The sequence below is a fragment of the Melozone crissalis genome, unplaced genomic scaffold (genome assembly GCF_028551555.1).
Source record: "Melozone crissalis strain CALT ecotype California unplaced genomic scaffold, PUWL_Pcris_2 ptg000026l_1, whole genome shotgun sequence".
In the NCBI taxonomy this organism is placed as follows: Eukaryota; Metazoa; Chordata; class Aves; order Passeriformes; family Passerellidae; genus Melozone; species Melozone crissalis.
In genome coordinates, this window is record NW_026535804.1 from 10,434,193 (window position 1) to 10,457,218 (window position 23,026).

General features: G+C 40.4%; 1 protein-coding gene across 5 annotated transcripts in view; it reads left to right on the forward strand.

Moving 5' to 3' along the window:
- The window catches only part of HELZ (helicase with zinc finger), an 86,777-nt gene extending 64,331 nt beyond the window's left edge, over positions 1-22,446 (forward strand). For all 5 annotated transcript variants that reach the window (XM_054278784.1, XM_054278787.1, XM_054278785.1 and 2 more), the window contains 10 exons: positions 2,019-2,223; positions 6,105-6,156; positions 6,977-7,170; positions 9,523-9,730; positions 10,197-10,273; positions 10,476-11,052; positions 11,432-11,672; positions 12,827-13,331; positions 16,107-16,359; positions 19,832-22,446. In XM_054278784.1, coding sequence (XP_054134759.1) covers positions 2,019-2,223; positions 6,105-6,156; positions 6,977-7,170; positions 9,523-9,730; positions 10,197-10,273; positions 10,476-11,052; positions 11,432-11,672; positions 12,827-13,331; positions 16,107-16,359; positions 19,832-20,163 — 2,644 coding nt within the window. In that variant the 3' untranslated portion in view covers positions 20,164-22,446. The remainder of the gene's footprint in view (positions 1-2,018; positions 2,224-6,104; positions 6,157-6,976; positions 7,171-9,522; positions 9,731-10,196; positions 10,274-10,475; positions 11,053-11,431; positions 11,673-12,826; positions 13,332-16,106; positions 16,360-19,831) is intronic.
- Positions 22,447-23,026: the final 580 nt, after the last annotated feature.

Below are 23,026 nucleotides of genomic sequence, written 5' to 3' on the forward strand. Positions count from 1 at the left end.
TGCTCCAAATTATAAAACTGAAAGATAATTAAGAAACAAGGAGCACTGGAACTTTATTAAGATGTATCTCGAGCTTTCCCTTTAATACACCATTGTCTTGTTTCACTGAATAATTGAACATTCACTCTTTGAAAATAGTGCTGGAGGGGCTCAGGGAGGCTGCTGGGAAGATGGTTCTTTTTTAGTCCAACAGGAGTAGGGGAGTCTGAAAGAAGTGACATTTCGTTAGGAAAAACAGACCTCAAAAAAAGTTTCGAGTGTACTTGAATTTTATAAATATTCTAATACCTGTCAAAATGAGTCAAGACTGTAATGATAGTTGTAGAGAGCTTTGTGAAGTATGCCCAGGGTAATCATTACATTCCTGTGTGCTCCAGCTGGACTAGACAGAGCTGTTTTGGCAGACACCCCCTTTAAACTCCCGAGCACACTCAGGCAGCAGGGTTTTATTCTCTGTTCTTCCACCCCAGAACAAGTGTTCCATGTGTAGAGAGACTGCTTGGGGCATTCCCAGCATTCTCAGCAAAAGTGGATGGGTCTCAGTGGATTTGGGCTACTTGGCAGTAGGTTTGGTGACTGAATTGATTAATCACAGGGAATTCCATCATTAAAGCATCCCAGTGATGCATTTAATTTTGGGTTTTAATTCTCATTTAAAGCCTTGCAAGATCTATTTGCCTTAGAGCAAAATGCAGAAAAAGGGCCAACTTGCATCCTGAATTTTAAAAGAGCATTTCTTGTCTCTGTGAAATCACAACAGAAATGGGCTTTTAGGGAAAACAATTCTGAATTCTTAAAAACATCACAAGCAGCACAGTATTCTTGCAAGACAGACATTTGTTCTTTCTCACAAAGTCAGCTACTCAGCAGAATGTGACACTGCTGGTACAATTAGTCTGCTGCAGTTCCTCATTTTGCAGGTTTTGGGGAAAGAACAGAGTTTGCTGATAGGCCAGACCTTATTACTGAAGGGTGAACAAGCAGGAGTTATAGTCAAGCACACCTTTACCCTTGATATTTTTGAGAGACAGCACAGTCAGGTTTGTTGGGTTTTTTTTAAAGTGACATCTTCAGACCCTATTAAATAACTTTTAAGCTTCAGTAACTTCACCCAAAAAGTTCCTTTGAGGTTAAAAAAAAAAAAATCATAAGTTTAAAATTTTATGTGGATCCTGCTGTGGATGTTAACAAAAAATGACTTTTCTTTTATAAAGCAGTAGAAAGATATGTCACGAGAAAGCAGAAGACAGGGAGGAATGTTCTTTATTGCATGGTTTGAAAAACCCCTCCATCCTCCAAAAAGTTGGAAACAGAATTTTCATAGAGAAGTTATGCATCATCTGATGGTTGTTTTCCTAGCTCAAAAATACTTCTGTATGTTATAGAAAAATCTGACATGCACTAAAGTTCATGCTTTTGTTTGTTTTCCACTAGAGGATCTCAAAGAATCTCTAGAAACTCCCCAAAATATTAATTTTCACATGCCTCTGAAGTGTTTCACAAGAGTGGTTCTGAGGGCATATCTCAGAACCCTTTGTATTTGATTTTTGTTAGCTTTGGTATTTGTTACACTGAAGGATCTGCCTAAATTCAGAGAATGTTCTTGACAACTTCTGGGACTGAGAATCTGTGTAATTCCTGTCACTGTTTGAGCTTCAATAAATGCCTTAAATCATACATTCCAGAATTTTAAGCATGGAGTTTGCTGGTTTTGGTTTTCTAGGAAAAAGTTCTGAGTTGAGCTGTCCATGGCATTGATACCAAACGTGGTACCCAGCCAGGGCTGTGACCTGGTGCCCATGGGCAGAGCTGTGTGTGCATTTGGAGTGCACACAATTGGGGAGCTCTGCACTGTGCTGTGGGGCTCAGCTGCAGGGAGCAGGCTCAGGGGGGATGGGTTGGTGTGTAAAATGAGCACCCACAAACAATAAAAGTGTCCCACAGTTACGTTAAATCTGTTTTCATTTTAATAACAGCCATTGAGCTTTCCTCACTGTTTGTAAAAATCATTTCCGTAGGAAATTCTGGGAAAGGTTCATTGCCCTGTGCCACGAGAATGAAAGTCTGCATGGCATCACGTTTGAGCAGATCAAAGCTCAGCTGGAAGCTCTGGAGTTAAAGAAAACCTACGTGCTGAACCCCCTGGCCCCCGAGTTCATCCCGCGCGCGCTGCGGCACCAGCACTCGGCCAACCCCAGCAAGCAGCAGCAGTCACCTCCAAAGGTACAGAGTGCTGGGGATGCCTTCTGCCTGCAGCTGGGAGGGAATCTGCACAAATAACATGAAAGGTTTATGGAACAAGCTGTTTGGTTTAAAATTGCATCAGTGCAATCAGATATGAATGCAAATTCCAGAGGGATCCTCGGCTCTAGACTTGTGTTGTCGTGAAGTTTTTAGGAATATAGCTTGGGGTTGTCCAAGCCTTGTTTCCTTACTGCAGCACACCTTGGCTCACTCTGGCCTGTTCATTGGCAGTTTTGCAGTGACTCTGGAGAACTTCAGCCCTGGAAATTCAGGATTTAGATAAACCACATTAAACCCTCTGAGCAGGAGCCAGTCCCTGTCCCAGACTGTGCTCTGACTCTACCCCAAGAAACAACAGGTTGATACAGACAGTGATAAGGAGTAAAAGAAGCCAACAAAATAGTAGCCAAAAGGGATTTGGTTTGGTCTAAAAATCACATCTAAAATTCAAGGACTTAAGTTATGTAAGATAATTTTTGATGTAATTAAAAATATGTTGTAAACTGGTTTATTGCATAGATTAGCTCAGTGATAATGTCCTTCAGAAGACCAGATTTCATTAGCATCAAGAGGACAGAAAGATAAAATTACCTCTGAGTGGTAATTTCATCAGCTCTTTTTATAAAAGCAGGTGAAGAAGTGATGAAAATACATAGCTTCCTTAGGATGATAAAGAACAACACAAAATTTTAGAGCTTTCTTGGGGGGGTGATAAATTAGTAGTGAATTCTGTTTTAATAATTGTTTGTAGTTTATATCAAAATCATTTGGGTTGTAATTTAATTAAATTGTGTTTAGAGATAGAACTGAATGGCAGGTTGTCAGCTTTGTGATGAACTCAGTGCACAGGAAGAAGAACTGCACATATTTCCCATAGCTTTGCATTTTTGTTCCAGGCTGTATCATTGAAATGAAATTTTTACGACAGGTTTTTTTAATACAAAGAGGAAAGCCTTCCCTTTGGCAGTCCTTCCCTAAAGGGAGCTTGTAAGGGAGAACATTTGGTTTCTTCATCAAGATGCATGCATTACTTTGTGAAACAAACACCAGATTTCTAAAGCTTCTAGTCATGTGTCAAAACACTGGGCCTACAGAAAACCAGAAATTACAAAATTGTCTTTAAAAGCCACTGCTGCACTCTCATTTTTCATGAGCTCTTCAGTCTTTTCCTTAATAATAGAATGTCATTATTAATACTTTTAGTTTCCTAAATGAAAAAAAAAAAGTACTTGAAAATGCAGGTATAGTACATTTAGGAAAAAAGGAGAGTGAGTGTTGGGGAAAGTGAGAGTTTTGTAAGTAAACAGCTCTGTTTATTTTGCTTTAGTTTGTTGGTAAACTAAGCCCTTGTGCTGCTCCAACTGCCAACACTCTATTTTCATCTTAAGATCTGAAGTGTTTCAACCACCTGTATCATAATTCTAAATAAAATCTTCCCTCTGAATGCCACTGATAGGTGGTGAGTGTGTGCAGTAACAGCACAGGTAATAATCAGATACTCTGAGAATACAGCTGGGATCAGTGATGCATTTCCCTTTGCTCAAGTTTTCAAGGCAGATGGGTGGTTTTGCTTATTTTAGACATCCTAAGCAAATTATTTAACATTAAAAATGAAGGATTAAAACCTAGTGCTGGTAGGAAAATTTTGTAGCAAAAAAAAGAAAAAAAAGAACAGTTTTCAGTCATGTCTTGTGGTGAGTTTATGGACAATGTGCAAGTCAGGGCTTGTTTTTCACATGTGCTGAAAAGTGGTTTTGTACAAGCAGCACTTCTTATTCAGCAGAATTGCTCCTGGATTTATGTAGGGGCATTAAAAACCTCTTTGCTGTTTAGATTTTAAAGAAGGGGAAATGTTTGAGTCTTGTCTGAGAGGCCAGCAGGCAGCTTGGAGCTGTGAGTGCCTTGTGCCCTGTTCCTGTGGCCAGGCATGGCAGGGAAGGAGGGCTGGAGCTGCATGGGGACAGCCTTTATTGAAGGTGATGATGTGGAAAGGGAAAATTTCCAGAATTCAGAGCTTCCCTTGGGGTAGTTCACATACAGCCAATTAAGCTCTGAGTTTACAACTTCCCTACCTCCCACTCGCTGCCTGCCAGCTTCTGGTCTGGGTTCAGGCACTTAAATCAGGGTGCAGCATCACCCCAGAGATTTCCTGCAGTCAGGGAGGATCACAGGTCAGGATAAATCTCTGGAGAACTCCCTCTACTCCTGTTTGTTGACTGAAGGAATGACAAGGCTGTTAACACCTGCACTCACCTAAATCTTGGTCTGGGCTTCCTCTGAGAGCCTTTATGTAATGTGGGTTTTTATATTCCCAAGGTGGAGCCAGTTTTTAGAGGAAACTGAGGGTATTTGTGCTCCAGTGTTGTCAGTCACCATCAGTTCTAGGGTGGGTTTAGGTATCCTGGAGATGGGTGGGGACATGAACCTTGGTGTGAAAATCTTTGAGAAATGATAACAATTGAGTTTCATAAGAGACTGTTATGAAATAGTAAAGCCTTCAAAACTGTGAGGAGAAAAAGAGAAAGGAAAGGCAGCAACTCCCTTTGCCAGCTTCCTGGTGGCCTCAGTTGACTTTATTTACCAATCTGATCCTGAAGCTGCCATTGATCAGGACAGCTCCTCTTACAAATTTAGGTCATTTTCTTATAAACTTATGTAAGTAGGTGGTATTTCAATTTGAAAAATATGGCACCTATAAAATCCAGGTCTGACAGGTGAGAGCAGAGCTTTGTTAAACCTCTGCACATGCTGCTTGCCTCTGACATTGCAACAGATACAGAAATGCTCTGTGCTGGCCATGAGTGATTAAGGCTACAGCTCCTCCACGTTTTTAGATTGAATCTTTCTCTGCTGAATAAACAGGCTTCCTTTGTTTAAGTGCTGCAATGAAAAGCAATTATTATTTTATTTTTCCATAATTCATTTTTCAAATGAGAGGAAAATTTGGAGACCGGTTCTTTAATCTGGTTTATGCATGAGTCAACATTGTCAAACAACCTGTCTTTGTAGCCTGACTAATTTGCTCAGAGTGCTGGAAAACTGCCTAGACTTATCTCCTGGGCAAGGAAAGTTTTGCAGCATCAAAGTGTTTCTAGATTTATTTTAAATTTCTGAACGTACTTAGGTCCAGATTAAGTGAAGTATTTCTGTGCTGCAAAGGACTTGAGAGCATGCTGGCAGTGCTCACAGTTTATGAATATTAAATAATTAGTTGATGCTCCAAACTCATGAGAAAAGTAGAAGGGATAACTCAGGTTTGTTAAAATCCTTTTCCAGTGTTTCACCAAGGAAGAGCAGTTTCCCCAGCACTGGGGTTCTTTCCTCTCCTGTATTGCACTTTTGGGGAGCAGTCACAGCCCAGAAGCTGATAAATGAGATGGGGCAGGGAGAGCACCTGAGTAAAACTGGGGCAGCTCCTTTGTCTCCAGCATTCCTGAGCTGGAACCTGGAGCAGAAAATGGATTTTGCTTCCAACTGAAGCTGCTGTGGCAGAGGAGTAATGAGGGTTACAGTGGTGCTGCTCCTGAAAGATGTGGGACAGGGGGAAATAAAATGGTGAGAAAAGAAACTCAGAATATCTGCTGTAACTCTCTTTGCATCTGAAAACAGGCCTTGGAGAGGGTTTTCCCAGAGGGAGCTGTAATGACCCACTGGTTAATTAATTTAGTGGTGTTTTATGTCCAGCTTTGTGAATTCATAGGCAGGTGGTGGAACTGGATGGTTGAATGTGTAAGAATAAATTGTTGGGCTGACTCCATTCAAGCTCTGTTTTATGTTTAATTTTCATGTTCACTTGAAATAAAAAGCTTTGGTTTGTGTAAGAATGCAAAGATCACTATTATTGGTTTTTTCCTTTAAAGGGCAAGGTCCATCATCATAACCAGAATGACCATTTCCCACCTGATGGAATTGGTGAGTGCCTCTGCAGTTCCTGGGGATTTCCTGAGCCCTCTGAAGCTGACAGCAGTGTGACATACATTGAGAATCTGGTCTCTTCTCTGTTTGAAAGCCATTTACTTGTTGTTTGCATGTGGGATAGATCATAGACTGTTAAATGGACATTTGTTATTTCCAAGGCTCACCATTTATAGGTGTTGTGTGCACTTATTTTTAAGTTTTAACACAAACACAGCTGTTGGCCTTTAAAAACAAATAGCTGTGTTTGAAATTCATCATGTGCAGCCCTGTACCAAGGTGTTTGCACTAGAAGGGTTTGGACATCATTTTGCATGCACTGCTTTCTGAGGCACTTTGAAGTTAAATTGTGCTGTCATACATCCAGATATTACTGATCATACCTTTGCAAGGTAGCATGCAACAGCTGAATAATTTTGTTATTAATTTGGAAAAGCATTAGTTTAGAGCTTGTCTTCCCTGCTAAAGAAAGGAGGGTTATTTTAATTTTTGATCAGTGCTTACAGCCACCCTGACTGTCAGCATATTTAATTGGTTTGGGACATTCTTTCATTAATGCACTTACCAGCTACCTGTTTCTCTGTATCTCAGCTCCTGTTTTCTGCCTCTTCAAATTTTTGAAATGGAATACAGGATTTGATTAATGCTTTCTCTTTGTGTATCAGACCTGTGCTGTTAGAGAGTTGCACGCTTACTTTATCAAGATAGATACTGTTAGGATGAAAAACCAAAGAAATGGTCATCTTCATGTTCTTTTTGTGTATAAATCTTCTTTTTTTGGTATGTATATATCTTTTATTTGTATCTTTATTTTCAGTTCAGCCCAATCCTTCTGTTCTAATTGGAAATCCTATCCGAGCATATACTCCTCCCCCTCCTCCTCTGGGACCTCACCCCAACCTGGGGAAATCTCCAAGTCCTGTTCAAAGGATAGATCCACACACTGGGACAAGTATTCTCTATGTACCTGCTGTCTATGGAGGAAATATGGTCATGTCTGTGCCTTTGCCTGTAAGAATTCATTTTCTGTTTCTCCCCCCTCCCCACCTCAGTTATTGTGGGCACATAAATGTAAGGCAAAAATCAGATCATGAATTTCTTGCAGGGTTTTTTCAGCACTCCCAATCTCTGGGCTTTGCTGGCTTTAGGAGTGGCAGTGCAGAGGACAAGCAGAAAATAAAGACCTGAAAGCTTTGCTCCCCCAAATAACTCCAGGCAGGCTAAAAGCAATTTCATGTTCATGCAATTTGTGTGTTTTAGGCACACCAGTGGAATCTGTCTCATCTGACTTCAGACACCTGCCTCTGATTTATTTGCCTGGTTCAGTTCTTAATCATTGGAGAGACCTCAGTGATTCACACCAAGTTTGTTTCTCTCTATTGGCACCACACAGCCTAAATTACAAGTTTTGGATGTCTGCAGTGCAAGGTGTCTGAAGTGAAGTGATAAGAAAAATAAGCATAATGGGATGTTTTTCCCTTCCAGAACCTCATAGTGAACCAGTTTCCTCTCCAATCCCTTCCCTTAATGACATTTGGGAACAGAATGAAGATCTCTAAGCAGGTCTTTTAGGCTACATTTATGCATGGAATTTTGGATTACAAATAAAACTGTCCCACCAAAATTTGCACACGTTAAAGAAGCAGCCTCTGCTTTATTTTTGCCCTTCACAGTCAACATATTCCAGGAGGAAAATGCAAGGAAAGAACAAAGGCTGCAGAAGCTTGTGGAGTAGATGTCTGTGTTGTACACAGCTCCTGAGGACCCTGCAAAGGATGTGGAGCCACACATGCAGATGTGTTTAATTCCATTCATAATGCTAAATGTTGGAATACAGCTAATTTGGTTTTTTCGAATAATTATGAGTCCTCTGTTGTAATTTGGGTTATGGATGCTGAACAGGGGACTTGCTATATTTTCAGTTTTGTGTCTTAGATCAGCTGGCAGCTGTAAATCAGTTTTCTTTGCTAGGCCAAGGAATTTTCCTTTTTCCAAGCTTACTAGAAATCTGCATTTGATGGATAAATTTAAATGCAGTGAGAAGGCCAGCAGCTGTACCTTTGTCATGCTTGCTCACATTATATTAATATCAAACCAAGGTAATTTAAAAACTCTGTCTTATTGTTCCAAGGTTAATATATTTTTTATGTGTTTCCAATCAAAAGAAATGTAATAAAAACAAGTATTTTGAACTCACCTTCCCTGAGGATGGATTTTTAAATAATTAAGTGGGAAGACTGAGGTACTAATGAGACTGCTACTTTTGAAAAGAAGCTTGGAGGTGATTTGGGGTTGTACAGATGCAGTAGTAGCCTAAAGCTGAAGTTCAAAGTGCACATTTCAAGGGCAAATAGTAATTTAAAAAAAGAATTGGATGAAAGTTGTTACACTTGAAAGGAGCAAGGACTGAAGTAAAATGTGTTTATGTTGGTGGAAGATAAAATGATGTCTTTGTTTAATGCAGTTTCCATAGCCAAGGTAAAAGCTGGAGGAGGTTTTCTGCTGCCGTCACTAAAGGATGCTTTGGCAGCCTCAGTGCTGGGGATGACTCCCTGCACTCTCCTCTTGTTCATAGATTTCCCTTCTTTTAATAAAGTCCCTACAGGACGAGTTTGAACTCATTTGATGCAGAGCTGCCTTCCTTAGCATTCCTTTTAGGAATAAACTTGAAGCCATTGTAAAAATCCTGACTTTGTAGCTGCTTCCAGGAGGTGGATTTTGCTTTGCCTCTGCAGTACACATGTGCACATGTACAGTACAGTGTCCTGTAGCACAGGCACTTGGGCCTGTGATTCCCTGTGGGCACTCTCTGGGTTCCACCAATGCTCCTGGGAGCTTCACTGAGTGTCCTGGGGTGCAGAGGTGCAGAGTCCCAGCCCTGGGTGCTGCAAGGTCTGCTCCTCACCTTTGAGGCTCCTGTCTTTGTCCCCTCTGAGCCACAGCCCAATGTCTTGTAGCTACCAGGAGAAAGGGCTTTGGATTTCCTTGAATTTCACCATTTCTATTTAATAGAGAAGGGTTTAATCTGAAGTTTATTAAACTATAATTTGTCCATCAGTCTTTTCTCTCTGACCTTCGAAACCACTGAAACAAGAATGGGTTTTGAAAAAATTTAGAAAAATTTTTGCCAAGGTTCTCCTCAAAAATCTGTGTCTTTGTGTTGCCTGCCCTTAGAGCTCTCCCCTCCCAGCACCAGCTGTAGTTGTGTGTAAGTGTGTCAGGTCATCTAATGCTTGAAAAACTCTTGCCACTGACCTAATACCAGCATGCTTGTTATCACTGCCTTGAATTTAATGTACCTTAACAGATCACATCTTTCTCTTTTAATTTTAATTTTTGTTTTAATGTTTGTTTACCCCACAGGTACCGTGGACGGGGTATCAGGGTAGGTTTGCAGTCGACCCTCGCCTCATTACTCACCAAGCAGCCATGGCATATAACATGAACCTGTTACAGGCACACGGGCGAGGGTCCCCGATCCCCTACGGCCTGGGCCACCACTCCCCCGTTAGCATAGGACAGCAGCAGCTCCCTCACCAGGACAAGGAGCAGCACGAGCAAACTCGAAATGGTCAGTGCTTGGCATGCCTCTGCAAGCTGCTCTGCTTTGGGGGGAGTTTCTGCTTGAAATGGGATCGTGGGAAGGATTTTCCGTCCTCCATCCTTTCTGTGCGTCGCCCTTTCCTCCCTAATCGAGGGATCCACAGATGGGATTTGCCATTACAAATGGAATAACTGGGACGCTGTGAGATTCAGAGGGAATGGGAGGTGGGAAGGGCTGTTGAGGGTGTAATTGTTCCATCTCCCTTCCACAGTACTGCTGATGTTATTTGCAATTAAGCTGGGAGAACTACTTAGTGGTTATTAATGAACAAATGTAGAGATTAAAGGGAAAGTGTTATTTAGGTAGATGATACTAAATGTCTCTGGTGCTGTAAATGCCTTACTAATAAGTTAATTTTCTTGTGTCTGAGGGAAAAAAATCCCGAAAAAATAATTTTCCTATGGAAACAAAATAATTTTGTAAATATTTTTAGGTAAAAGTGAAAACACTGCTGGACCTGAAATCAATAAAATTCGAACACCTGAGAAGAAACCTCTGGAATCCAAGCAGGTGGGTTTCCCTTGTCTGGGTATCTGGTTTTGTTGGTTTGTTTATTTTTTATGGATTTGGGTATTTTTGTTTGTTTCTTATTTCATACTCTCTCTTAATGAATTTGATCATTATGTTTAGTCATTCATTTAGTCAAACCGAAATGTCTTTATTTCAATTTTAAAAATGCAAATTCTCAAAGCCTTTCACTCTCGTTTTGCAGGTTGATTTAGAAGCAGCCCCTCAGCAGAGAAGCCCAGAGTCCCGTTCCAGTGTGGGTTACCCCAATGCTAAATTCCATCGCAAAGACAACCCTGCCCCCAGGCAGCTGAACCTGCACCTGACCCCGCCCCACTCCCAGTTCGCGGTGCCCAGCCGCCACTTCCAGCACCTCTCCCAGATCCCAAGGCAGCCCTACCCTCTGCAGCAGCAGCAGCAGCAGCAAAACCTCTTAAACCAACAGCAAAATCACTTGCCTGAACAGCCCAACCAAATGCCACCCCAGCAGAGCCAGGTAGTTCAGCAGCATAATCACTTGAATCAGCAGCCTCCACCACCTTCGCAGCTTTCCCCTGCTTTCCAGGCAGGCCCCAGCCAGTCCTTTTTTAATAATCCCATTCCCCACCGACCACATTCTCCTGCTGTAGATGCTGTGATTTCAGAGCAACACCCCCCACCTCTGTTACAAGAAGTCAATAATCCTTTGAGGCCTATTGCACAGCACAACCCAGTTCTGCCAACCCACTTGAACAACTTCATTGAAGAGAATCCATCAGGAATGCCCTTAGGGGACACTTTAGGTAGGTGACTTTTCTTTATTTAAATTCAGAGTGTGCAATTATAACTACATTGAAGTGAATATGAAGGAGGTATTTACCTTTTTCAGGCATATTGCTCTGAATTGGGTCATTGTTGGGTTAGTTTCCATAAGTAATGTCATTGAGCATAATTTGCTGCTTGAGGCATGTTTGAATATTCAGCACTTTATTAGAAGATTCATGTTTATATGATTTTCCATATGATTTAAATAACCAGGTTACGCACTGCAATGCAGTTAGTGTATAATAGACCCTGGAATAAACTGTATAAAAAGTATTCTTTCTTTTTTTTTTTTTTCTGACATAAAGATCTTTAAAAAGGGGCATTAGATAAAATTTTTTTTTAAAACTATTTTTATAGATCGTATGCATGGAAATGTAGCTTTGGAAACAATAAGGCAGCAACAACAAGCCAGGTTACAGCAATGGAATGAACATAATGCCTATCTCAGTCAAGGCACTATTCCATATCAACACCATCACCATCCTCATCTACCACATCTTCCTCAGCAACCAATTGGATTACATCAACAGCAGCAAGTTAGGGCAAACTGGAAACTTGCCAGTAATACAGAAGATGAAACAGAGGCAACATATTCAAGGTATTTGTTTACTGAGTCATCAGAGCTTGTGTAAAATTGAGCAGTGGGCACCTATCTGTAACACTGTGATCAAGTGCAAGGCACTTAAAGGTATTGCTTTTTGCTGCTGTTATTATGAAGGTTAAAATAGTTGGCAGGCTGACTTACAACTATGCTTTTATTATGTGTTATGCTTTATTCTGTTAGTATATTGGGTAGTAAAGCTGTAGTGGAAAAATATTTTTATGGAGCTTTTCAGTGCTGTATTTATGGAATGAGGAATGGATAGAGAGTAACAACCTTGTGTTTTTATGAAAGACATGTCTGAGTGTAGTTAAGGCCTATTTAAGTTGTAAATTCTTCAATTTGAAGTAGCAGTCTGAGATTTGTGTGCTTAAAAAGAAACAAAACAGCCCCTCCCTAAAAATTGCTCCCCAGTGAAACCTGAACTTTTCTTCCTTTTCAAAAAGCCTTTGCTTTACAAGCAGATTTTAAAAAATATGCTTGTATTTGAATGGAGCTTTAGGGGGCAAGAAAGGAAGCTGTTGAGCATCAACAGAAAAATGGTTCCAGTGGTCATCAGCTTTAATCATGTATATTGTAAAGGCTGGATTTTTAAATTGCCTCTGTTTACTGTCATCTCCCACTATGCTTTCTTTTCCATCTGGTTTGTTATAGCCATGGTAAAGCATCTAAATGACCTCTTAGCTGACTCTTTGAAGTGCTGAATTGAATTGACCTTTTGAAGAAGCTTAGAAATATATTGTGCAAGTGAGGGGAGTCCCTGATTGTTCTGGCTTTTGCCTTGAAAGGGGTTAAAATTGTCTTTAACTATGTGAACTTTTTACTTTGTGTAGTAAAGCAGGAAATCCTTACCTTTAGTTGTCTCTTAAGAGATAACAAAAAATTGATTCTTCTGACTGGAAAGGAAATCTCAAGAGTTATTAAAACTTTGAGATGATTCAGGTGGGTATTTCATCCAATTAATCCTCTTGTGCCTAATTTCTGATTGCTCAGTCGCATCCTTTGAAGTTAGGGTCAGCAAGTGCAAAGATGAGAATATTTAAATTCAGTGTTCTGTTCTCTGAGTTTTCTGTATTTCAAAGAGTGAGATTTCAGCAAAATTCCTTTTTTTTTTTCCCTCTTTCCCTGCTGCATTTGTTGTGTTGGTGCAGATTCCAGGACTTGCTCCGGGAGCTGTCGCAGCGCGATCCCAGCGAGAGCCGGGACGGCGCCGAAATGCCGCCCCCGCAGTCGAGACTGTTGCAATACAGACAAGTGCAGCCCCGGAGCCCACCAGCACTCCCTTCTCCTTCCTGCAACTCCAACCACTTCCCCAACTTCACTGAGAACAGCAGAGACATTGAACTGCCCACTAACCCAGCATTTCAGCAGCATTTACCCCAAATGTACAACCCCCCTTTCTCAATGCCATCCGAACACATAACCCCGTCTCCCTTGAAATACCTGCAACCTGATGGGTCCTGGACTTATGCTAACCTGCAGCAGAATCACCTCCTGGGGCAGGGCTTTCACTATGGAATACCTCCACTGCCCCACAGGTCGCAGCAAAGCCCTTTTATACAAATCCAGAATCATCAGCACGCAGTCGGTCAGGAGCCATTTCATCCACTCGCATCTCGAGCAGTTTCTGCTTCTTCGCTCCACAGCTTAGAAGAGGTGGGTGTTCTGTCTGCCCTGCACTTGTCCTGTCCTTGTAATATCAAATTGTGTTGTGAAGTGGTCAGGAATGCAAAACACCTCACGCATTGAAAGCTCACAGTGGGAATTTCTGTGAGGTGGAATCGTTCCCTGCCTCTCTGCTGTTCTCCCTGAGCAGATCTGGGGTTCCTGTTGCTGTAGGTATAATGTTTTCTCTGCTCAATGGAAAGCCTTGGCTTTTGGAATGTTGCTCTGGGTTTTCATGCAGTCATTGCTCTGTGTCTGTGTGTCATTTATCTGCAGTGAAAATCAGCCACAGCCCAGGTGGAAGCTCAGGTCAGTCAGCTGGGATCACCCAGCCAGTTGACTCAGTGTTGAGCTGTGGATGTGCTTGAGTTCCCTCTCATACGAGACCAGAGCTGTAGAGTTGTTCCAACATGGTCCAAATCCTGATTTCATACTCCCACCCTGCCTGCATTGATTTGTTACAAAGCCATCCCATGTACTTTGAGGGCTGTGTGTTGGAAATCAGAGCCATCCAGCTGTGCTGCTCGAGGCTGGCTCCAGCACACCCTGCCACACACAGCTGGCTCTGTCCCTCTCCATCTCCTCTTGTCCTGGGCTCTGAGGGGGTGAGCCAGAACTCACAGCTAGGACAGGTCACATTTGAACAGGAGGTTTTAATCTCTGTTGGAATCTGAGGTGCTGAGGAGTGTATGATGTGCAAACACAGAGTATCCTGGAGCCAGCTTGCATTCCAGGAATGTGAGAATTAATATTCTCACTGAGTGCATGTAATCCAATATTTGTACATAAGTGGCTTGCTCTGTGATGCATTTCTGTTAAGGTTTTTGCAGAGGCTGGGGAGGGAGCCTTGCTTGTCGCTGTCTCACGCAATACATATTTAATTTGTTTATCAATATTTAGTTTATGAGCCTGAATAAAATAAATAAAATTAAATTTCAGTGCATTTTACAAATTTCTGTCTTACACAGATCCAGAGAGGTTAATGGAGTCCTCAGGCCCAGCCAGAGCTGTAGTAAGGTTTGAGTTTATAGACATTTAGAAATTTGCTGTCTCACTCCATTAAGTCATAGCACCCTGTATAAAATCTAATACCTTGTGACAACAGTTAATGCTGTCAGTACAGCGGGATGTAGGAACAATGGCTTTTCAGCAGTAATAAACCAATAAATATTCCTATAGAGCTTGTGACAGTTCCTGCTATCTGAAGACAAATAGAGTGAGCCTTTATGTAATTAGTGTAAATTCAGTTTAGTTCTTATTTCTTCTTCCTTTCAAAATATGTGACAGAAATGCCAAATGCAGTAAAAGTGTTACAAGACAGAGACTTGCTTATAAACTTTCCAAAACTGCTTCTTCAGCTGGTAGGTAGGACTGAATGCACAAAGAAATCAAAATGGGGTTTTAGGTGTGTTTTTGACAGACAAGGCACTTGTCAGGGCAGATTTCTTGACTTTTGGTGTCCTTACTAAACTGTTTCCTCAATCTCTACTTAGAAAGCTGTTAATTGACTTGATACTTGAAAGCTTTTGCATGTGTTTACTCAACCCAGATCTGAACTGCACATCAAAGGGAATACTGGAGTTATTCTGTGTGGTTCTGTACTTGCAAGTGTCCAGAACTTTGATAAATTCCTGATTGCTTACCAAAATAGCCCTTTTAAACTCAATGAATGTATACTTTTTGGGTTGATTTGGGCAGTAATTTATAAATTTGTTTGTTTGTTTGTTTTGTTGTTGACAAATTACCTTAAGGGAGTGGATTGACAGGATATCCAAGTGTTGATCCCTTAATTGTGGCAACAGAAGTAAGATACATAATAAGAAGATTCCTTTAATGCACTTTTTTCTCCTGTCCATTTTTTGTAGATGATATAGTAACAATAGTTGGATTCTGCAAGCAAGTTATTTGATACTTGTTTTGCTAATTTCTTGTGACGTTTCATTAGGATTTTTTTCCTCTTTACCAAGTCTCGATTTACCTCTGTGACTTTTCTGTTATTGGTGCTCTTGTTAGTCAGTGCAGATGGGTGTAAATACTGTATTTATTGTTAAAAATAAACTGTAATACAAGAGACTTGCTTTGAATCTTGAGAAAGCTTAGAGGGCCCTTAAATCTGAACTCTTGAAGCCCACAGGTTAATTGATGGAGCTCCTGCCGTTTACATCTGCATGATCTACAGGGTTTATGGAAGCAAGTAATTTCTGTGGTTTCAGATAAAATTCTCTGCATTATTTCTCCTGAGGGCACTTGCTTCTCCAGAGCATTTGTTTTCTATGTACAAATCCAGTATATGAATGTATCCTGCTTACCCAGATCCTGTACAAGTCACCAATTTATCCTTTGGAAAAGAAAAAGCCATTTTTTTCCTGACTGCATTGTAAGAACATTTTTTTTTCCTTGCTCTTCTGTGCTTCCTTTGCTTCATCTGTAAATGCTGGGTATCTTCCTCCTCACTGTGTGATCCAACACCCACGGAGGAGTGTGAGATATAAAGGTTGATAAGAATTAAGAAATCCCAGTTGATGTTCTTTGCACTTCCTTTAAAATTCTGTGTTTTGTGTGATCAAAATACGTGATCAGTGACTGCAGTATGCAACATATAACTTGAAATGTGTTAGTATTTTGGAAATGCAAAAAACTAGGGGGTTTTGGTAAGACATTTCAGGGAAATTATTGAATGGGAAAATGGTGTTTGATACATGCACTTGAATCAAAAGAGCAAAAGGCTATTTTATGGTTTGGTTTTTTTTTTCCTTTTGTTCACAGTATGAACCAAGAGGACCAGGCAGGCCGTTGTACCAAAGAAGAATTTCCTCTAGTTCAGTCCAGGCTTGTTCTGAAGAATTAAGCACTCCTCAAGACAGTCTTGGTCAGTGTAAAGAGCTTCAGGACCACAGTAACCAGTCCTCATTCAACTACTCCTCCCCTGAGCTGTGGGTGAACTCCTCCTCCTCTGCCCCGTACCCGAACATTCCATGCAACGGAGCCAGCAGAGCCGTTCCCCCCCGGGAGCTGCTAGGTGGGTACAGCTCAGCTCCTTCCTTCCCACAGCCAATCCAAGCAAAGATTTTGAATTATTTGTTGTTTCAGTTGTTATAGGTTTGCTTGGAATAATCCCATTTCTTGGTGACATCCTGTGTCGCAGACACGTTGTATGAAAAATCCTTTCCTTAGGGTTTTTCCTCATGAGAAGCTGAGAGGCCTCAGGAAGAAAATGTAAACAATGATTATCTGCTGCTGTGGAATGCAACAGGTGCATCTGGGATTGGTCTCATGGGGTTGTTTCTAATTAATGGCCAATCACAGTCAGCTGGCTCGGGCTCTCTGTCCAAGCCACAAACCTTTGTTATCATTCTTTCTTTTTCAGTTCTTAGCCAGCCTTCTGATTAAATCCTTTCTTCTATTCTTTTAGTATAGTTTTTATATAATATATATCATAAAATAATAAATCAGCCTTCTGAAACATGGAGTCAGATCCTCATCTCTTCCCCCATCCTCAGACCCCTGTGAACACTGTCACAATCCTGCTCTTCAGCTAAAAAAGCATTGCTGCTTCTTAGGCTTCTCCAAAATCTCCACTAAACCCAGAAAGTCTCTTGCAGTGGCTTCAAGTGCAGCTGAATTTGTGCTGGAGGGAGCTAAGGTGACTGGTGGGATTTATTTGCAAGATTGATTGTTTCCAGAATCAGTGATATTTTGTGTTGGTATTACAGTCTGAGGGAGCAACACAAACTGAATTAGTGCTCTCAGCGTTTCTCTAGTAAATTCTGGTACTTCATCAAAGGAGTGACGAGTTTAAATTCTCCCTCACCGTGGAAGAATCTCAGTGGAATGTGGCTTCCCTGGTGGTAGCAGCAGTGCTGATTGATTGAGCAGACAGAAACTAAATTAACTTTTCAGAGATGAAAAAAAAAAGCTGCAAGGAGAGAGCTGGAGCAGTTCTTCTGTTTTCTCTATTTCTTGTGTTTATGAAAAACAATATTACCAGGATAGTACAGTTTCTTCCCTGTGATTTTGCTTTAAGGATCTCCAGTGGTAATTTAAAAACAAAATTAATAAAAATGCAAACAGTATTCCAGTGTGGATATTAAAACCACTTAATAATGTGGAAAAATATTTATAAGCTGGTTTTATTTGCCTTAAAAGATTTAATTGCTTTTCACCAAACTTTATAAACGTAAAACATCTTGTAATTTCATAGTAATTCTGAAGTAGGAACATGCAGAGTAGAATGAATGAGAAAAGCTCTTTATACCAGCAACAGCACTCAAGAATTAAATTCCTAATGTGCCTTTTAATTTCCAAAATGTGAAAATGTTATTTTGCAAACCCGTATTTATGGCAGCATCTTTCATGCTAAGTTCAAAGCTTCAAACTTGGGGCACCTCCTTCAATCTATTTCTATTTTTACTGAAAATCAAGGAGCTGAATGCACAGCATTATGTGGCATTCATCACTGAATTGCTCACACTGAGTTGCTCTCCAAACTCTGTGGTTATCTAAGAGGAACTCAGGAACCCTGGCACATTTGGGTTGGGATCAGCCAGTCCCACATTGCTTTGCTTTAATGAAAAGCTTGAGAACCTGTTTGTGAGTAAAGTCCTCAGAGGACAGATGTGTCTGTAAGAAGTACCATATACACACATTTGCTGTCAAATGCTAAATTCTAAGTGAAAATACCAAGTTCTCACTGGTAACTGCATTTGCAATGAAACGTTTTTTATTGTAGTTAAGCATGGTTTCTGTTTTGTCAATAAATGTATATGAAACAGAGCCCTGTATCTAATGGTTCATGCAAACACATCTCCATTTAATGGCTGCTGTGGCTTTCCACATTTACAGCTCACTGCCTGTGATCATATTTACAGCCCAAATGTGTTTTATAGAGCTAAGGGTTAATGACCAGCAACTGCTCTGTTCTCGGTACTGTTGGTTTTTAGCCCTGAAATAAAACCCCATGAGGATGTGATGCTGTGAAAGTCCTGTCCCTGCCTGAGAGGGAGTGACCCCAGACTGATCTCTCCGCCAGTGTTGGGTTGGGTCAGGAGGGATTCATGGAGCACAGGGAGAGCTGCTGTCAATTCCTCTGCCTTGTTCTATGCAGGCACTTCCCCCAGAATTGCAATTTGAGAGTTTGATATGCATTGCTTTTTCTGTTCATGGAAAGAAAATCATTTAAGTTCTCATTCAAGATGTGTATTTCATATTTTTCCTTCTCTTAGACACCTCTGCCACACACAGCTTTCACCTCTGGCCCTGCTTGTCATTACTTGTCTTCTCTTGAGTGCTGTGGTTATTTTGGGAGGTTTTTTGCTCGTGTTCTGGGTTGTTTGTTTTTTGTTGAATCATAGCAACCGTAGCAAAATTACTTTGCTTGTGTTCTTTCCATATCCATTCTTCTATGTGTTGGTTTTAGGGTTGTTGGGTTTTTTTTGCTGTTGTTTTTTTTGTTCGTTTGTTTGTTTGTATTTTTGAGTGCTCTATAAAAAGCAGAAGCCTGTGTGTGACCCTTCCAGTGAGAAACTTTATGTTTTTCTACTTTTGCACAAATTTGGTGGTACATTTTTGTAGATGCACTTAAAAAACCCCATTCTATGATTAAAGACTGAAATAATTACAGAATATATCTGTTGCCCAGTTCTTAGACTGTTGCAGATAGAACATGGAGCTGTGTTTCTGTGTAGTGTCTCTCTGGCTGTGCAAGACAGCAGAATTCTCCAGACGAAAGTAAGGGACCTCATTAGGATTCAGGAAATTCATTTGAAAGCAGTTTTATACCTATGGTTTAAAGCACCATTTTTCCTGATAGTTACAGGAGTTGTTAAATGTGGAGCAAGAACATATCAATTAGCAAGAATGCATTCAGCCTGAAATACCAATAATTAGTTGGTTGGCATTCAGGACTCTGAATTGCTGTTGGAGAATGAATTATATATGGTGCTGTAAATTTTAATTTTAGCCTATTAAGCTGTAAAGCAAGAAGAATGAAATACTCTTTGTGCTGTCTCAGTGGATAAAGTGCTTAAATTAGAGTAGATCCCATTGGGAAGCAGCTTCCCCTCAGTGCACCCGGAGAATCCGCTGTGCGGAATTGCAGGTTTGGGGTTGCAGCTGCAGGGTACAAACACACGGGGGATGGGCTTAGTAATGGCAGCCTTGTGCTGCTGCTGCATGCTCCAGGAGCTGGGAATGAATTTAGATACTTCAAGGCTGGGCTGGACGGGGCTTGGAGCAAGCAGCCCTGGTGGAAGGTGCCTGTGGCCAGGGATATGGAGCAGGATGAGCTTTAAGATCCCTTCCAGCCCAGCCCATGCTGGGATTGTGTCATTCTGTGAACTCCATTTTCGGAGTGACTAAACACAGCAGATGGGTGCTGTGGGAGGAGGTTACCAGAGGGGTGGGGTGGTGGCAGCTCTGCCTTTGGGCTTGCTGCAGGTGGATTGGCTGAGTCAGAGCCGCTCTTTGCTCCAACTGCGCTTTCTCCTTCGCAGCTCCCCCGAAGGCGGCCAAGCCCCCGGAGGAACACCTGAAGGCTGAGAACATCCAGCTCTCCAACTCCTTCAACTACAACGTGCTCCAGCATCTGGGCCAGTTCCCCCCTCTGATGCCCAACAAGCAGCTGGTGGAGTCCAACAGCAGCAGCCCCCAGCCCGCGGGCGGCACCAAACCCGTCATGTCCTACGCCAGCGCCCTGCGGGCTCCCCCCAAGCCCAAACCCCCTCCTGAGCAGACAAAAAAGAACAGCGACCCCCTGTCCTTGTTTCAGGAACTTAGCCTAGGTAGTTCATCAGGTAGCAATGGCTTTTACTCCTATTTTAAATAATCAGATTATTTTTTTTAGAGAGAATTAAATTTTTATTTGTGTCGGTAGATCTAAGATAGTTGGGGCTTCACCTGTAGTTGCAAATATTCCCTTTGTTTATATTGGTAAATATATCCTCACTTAATTGCTTTGCTGCTAGACTTGCAACTAATTTTTTTTTTTTTTAATTATATTCCATTATTTTGCATTTTTTGATGTGGGTCGGGTTTTTGGAAGCTTTTCTGTAGGAAGACACACACGTGTTATTTTTTAATTTGTGTAATGTTAATGATATGTTGCATTAAACTAGCAGCTGGGAGATTACCTGTACAACTTGAAAAAAGGAAAAAAAAAAAAAGGAAAAAGAAAAAAAAAGAAAAAAAAAAGTTTGTCTAAATTGTATTTAAGAAGATTGTAAGTAGCATTTACATTTATTCAATAACATTAGCATACTATGCTGGGTTTCTGTACCAGAAATGGCCAGTTAATGTAAAAATGTATGTTATTTCTGCTTAAATTCATTTAATTTTTTTTTTTTTAATAAAGGTGCAGCATCTTCTAAATAATTTCAGTTTTATCAGCTTTTTTGTGAAGGGATGCTGCATTCTCAGACTTTTATAGTTTTAGATTCTGTATGATGTGGTATTGTATTTTCCATCCACTGTAGGGTAAAGTAAAGGCATTCTTTGCAGACACCTATGCCATTGTTTGGAAACATTCAGATAAAAGTATTGGTATACTTTGAAAAAATAATAAAAAAATAGAAAAAAGAAGAAAAAAATTAACAAAAAACCCAAAAAAACTCTACATTTTATTTTTGGACAAGCTAATAATATAAGCTTGTTTGAAAAGTTAATTTGATAGGTTTTTTAAATGAATCATGAAGCTGAAAATAAATTTTTAGGTATGTTGGTGCTTAGTAGATTTAATAACTATTTTAAAAAAAATGCGTGAATTTAGTAAAATACTTTTTTGTTTGTTTGTTTAATTTTTTTTCCACTATGCATGTGTAAATGTTTGTAATCTGGCTTTTTCCTCCCCTCTTCTCCAGTGGTATAAAGAATTGTGCCGCTTTAATTTTTTTTTTTTTCCGGTAAAACTTTTGGTACATTATTTGATGTTTACATTAAAATGTGACATTATACAAGGAAATTCAGATATTTTGCTAACTGTTTTGTTTGAGGAACATCATTAAAGAAGAGATTTAATGTTTGTCAAAGCTGTATCCAAATTAATCGAAATCTTCTGGGGATCAGAGTGGTTACCAGGTTATTTATCTCCGTGAACCTGGCCCTTAAGGAATCCAGTCTGAAAAATTAATTATGGGATATTTAAAAAAAATATTAAAGAAACAAATGTGAATGAAAATTCAGAAGATAAAAACTTTGTGGATAAAGATTTCTGGTCTTGCACACTGTCCCTGCTTTGTGGCTGGGGAGCTCCAGAGGGGGGTTGTAGAGTTTCTCCTTTATTTCTCCTTAATCCTCCTTTTTACACTTGAAGTAACTTTAAATCTGGGAACTGGTTTACAGGGATGAGCTGGGTGTAGTTCAGAATTCCTCCACTTATTACCTGTGAGAATTGAAATTTTAGAGCTGTGAGGAGGTGATTTCGGATTTTTACAGCTGTCCATGGGACACCTTGCTGGGGAGCAGTGGCTCTGCTCTGCTCAATCAGATTTTTGCTCTAATTACAATCAATCAGGTTCATTTTTTTTTGCATTTGACTTCCTGTGTTAAGACAAGGGTCATTTTGTAATGGGGTTGATTTAAACTCAGTACACTGCAGAGGTTTGCATATAAATTTTTTATTATAAATCTTTGCTGGGTTATGATTCAGAAACTTATCTGAAAACTTTCTTCCTTGTTTTTGCTGTAAAGCAAAGCTCGTGTAACTCCTTAATTTATTTCCTAGTGTTATACCAAACAAACAATGCTGGGGAGGGGACAGCCCCTGCCAAGTCCTGCTCAGCACTTCAGCACAGGGCACGGAACCCAGACGACCCAAAAACGAGGAGAGGCCAAATTCTGCAACCTTGAATCAAGCAAAGCTGCTGTTAAATGGGTTTTTGCCAAGCTGCTGGCTGCAGGAATGGGAAATTCACTGGCAGAGCTGAGGTGGGATCCAGTGGAGGGAGGAACAGGACTGGCAGAGCAGAGATGGATCCAAAGCACTTCACGTCCCCAAGTCAGCATTTTGGAATTTCAGGGGTTTCAAAGTCACTCAGTTCTATGGAGCAGCCTTTTGATTCTGTTCACCATTTAATATTGAATATTAAACTAATAAACATCACTTGTTAATTTACTGTTATCTGTCAATCAGTTAAGGGGGAGATGGTTGCATCTCACCACATTTTATTCTGTTTTACACTGGTATTTTATCTACACTGAAAATATTACAGATAAAATCCTATTTTCTCTCTGATTTAGAATTTCAGTTCTTTGACTTTATGAAGACCCCAGCTGGTTTTGGTGCTAAATTTTCATAAATGCTCTCACCCAGGAATCTGAGGATGATATGATAGAGATGATCTGACTTAACAGCTTTGGCATGAATCATTTGGATTTCTTAGAGTTAGTTTTTTTCCAAAAGATTATATTTTTTTGAAATGTCTTGTCTGGCCATTGTATGTCACATATACAGCCCTGAGTGAGATCTTTGGTTTTTGGAGCAAATTATCCAATATTTATTGAAGTCATGTTTAGAAAACCCCAAACCTGTATTTTCAGCTCTCCTAGGGTTTCAGTCAAACTCCTGTTAAAATGAAATTAAGCCTTACAGATGGCTCCAGTGGGCAGTGCTCAGGCTGCACTGTAAATATGGACCTGTTACAATGACATGGAAAATTCAAAATTGAATTTTTGTAAATTATCTTAATTTGGGG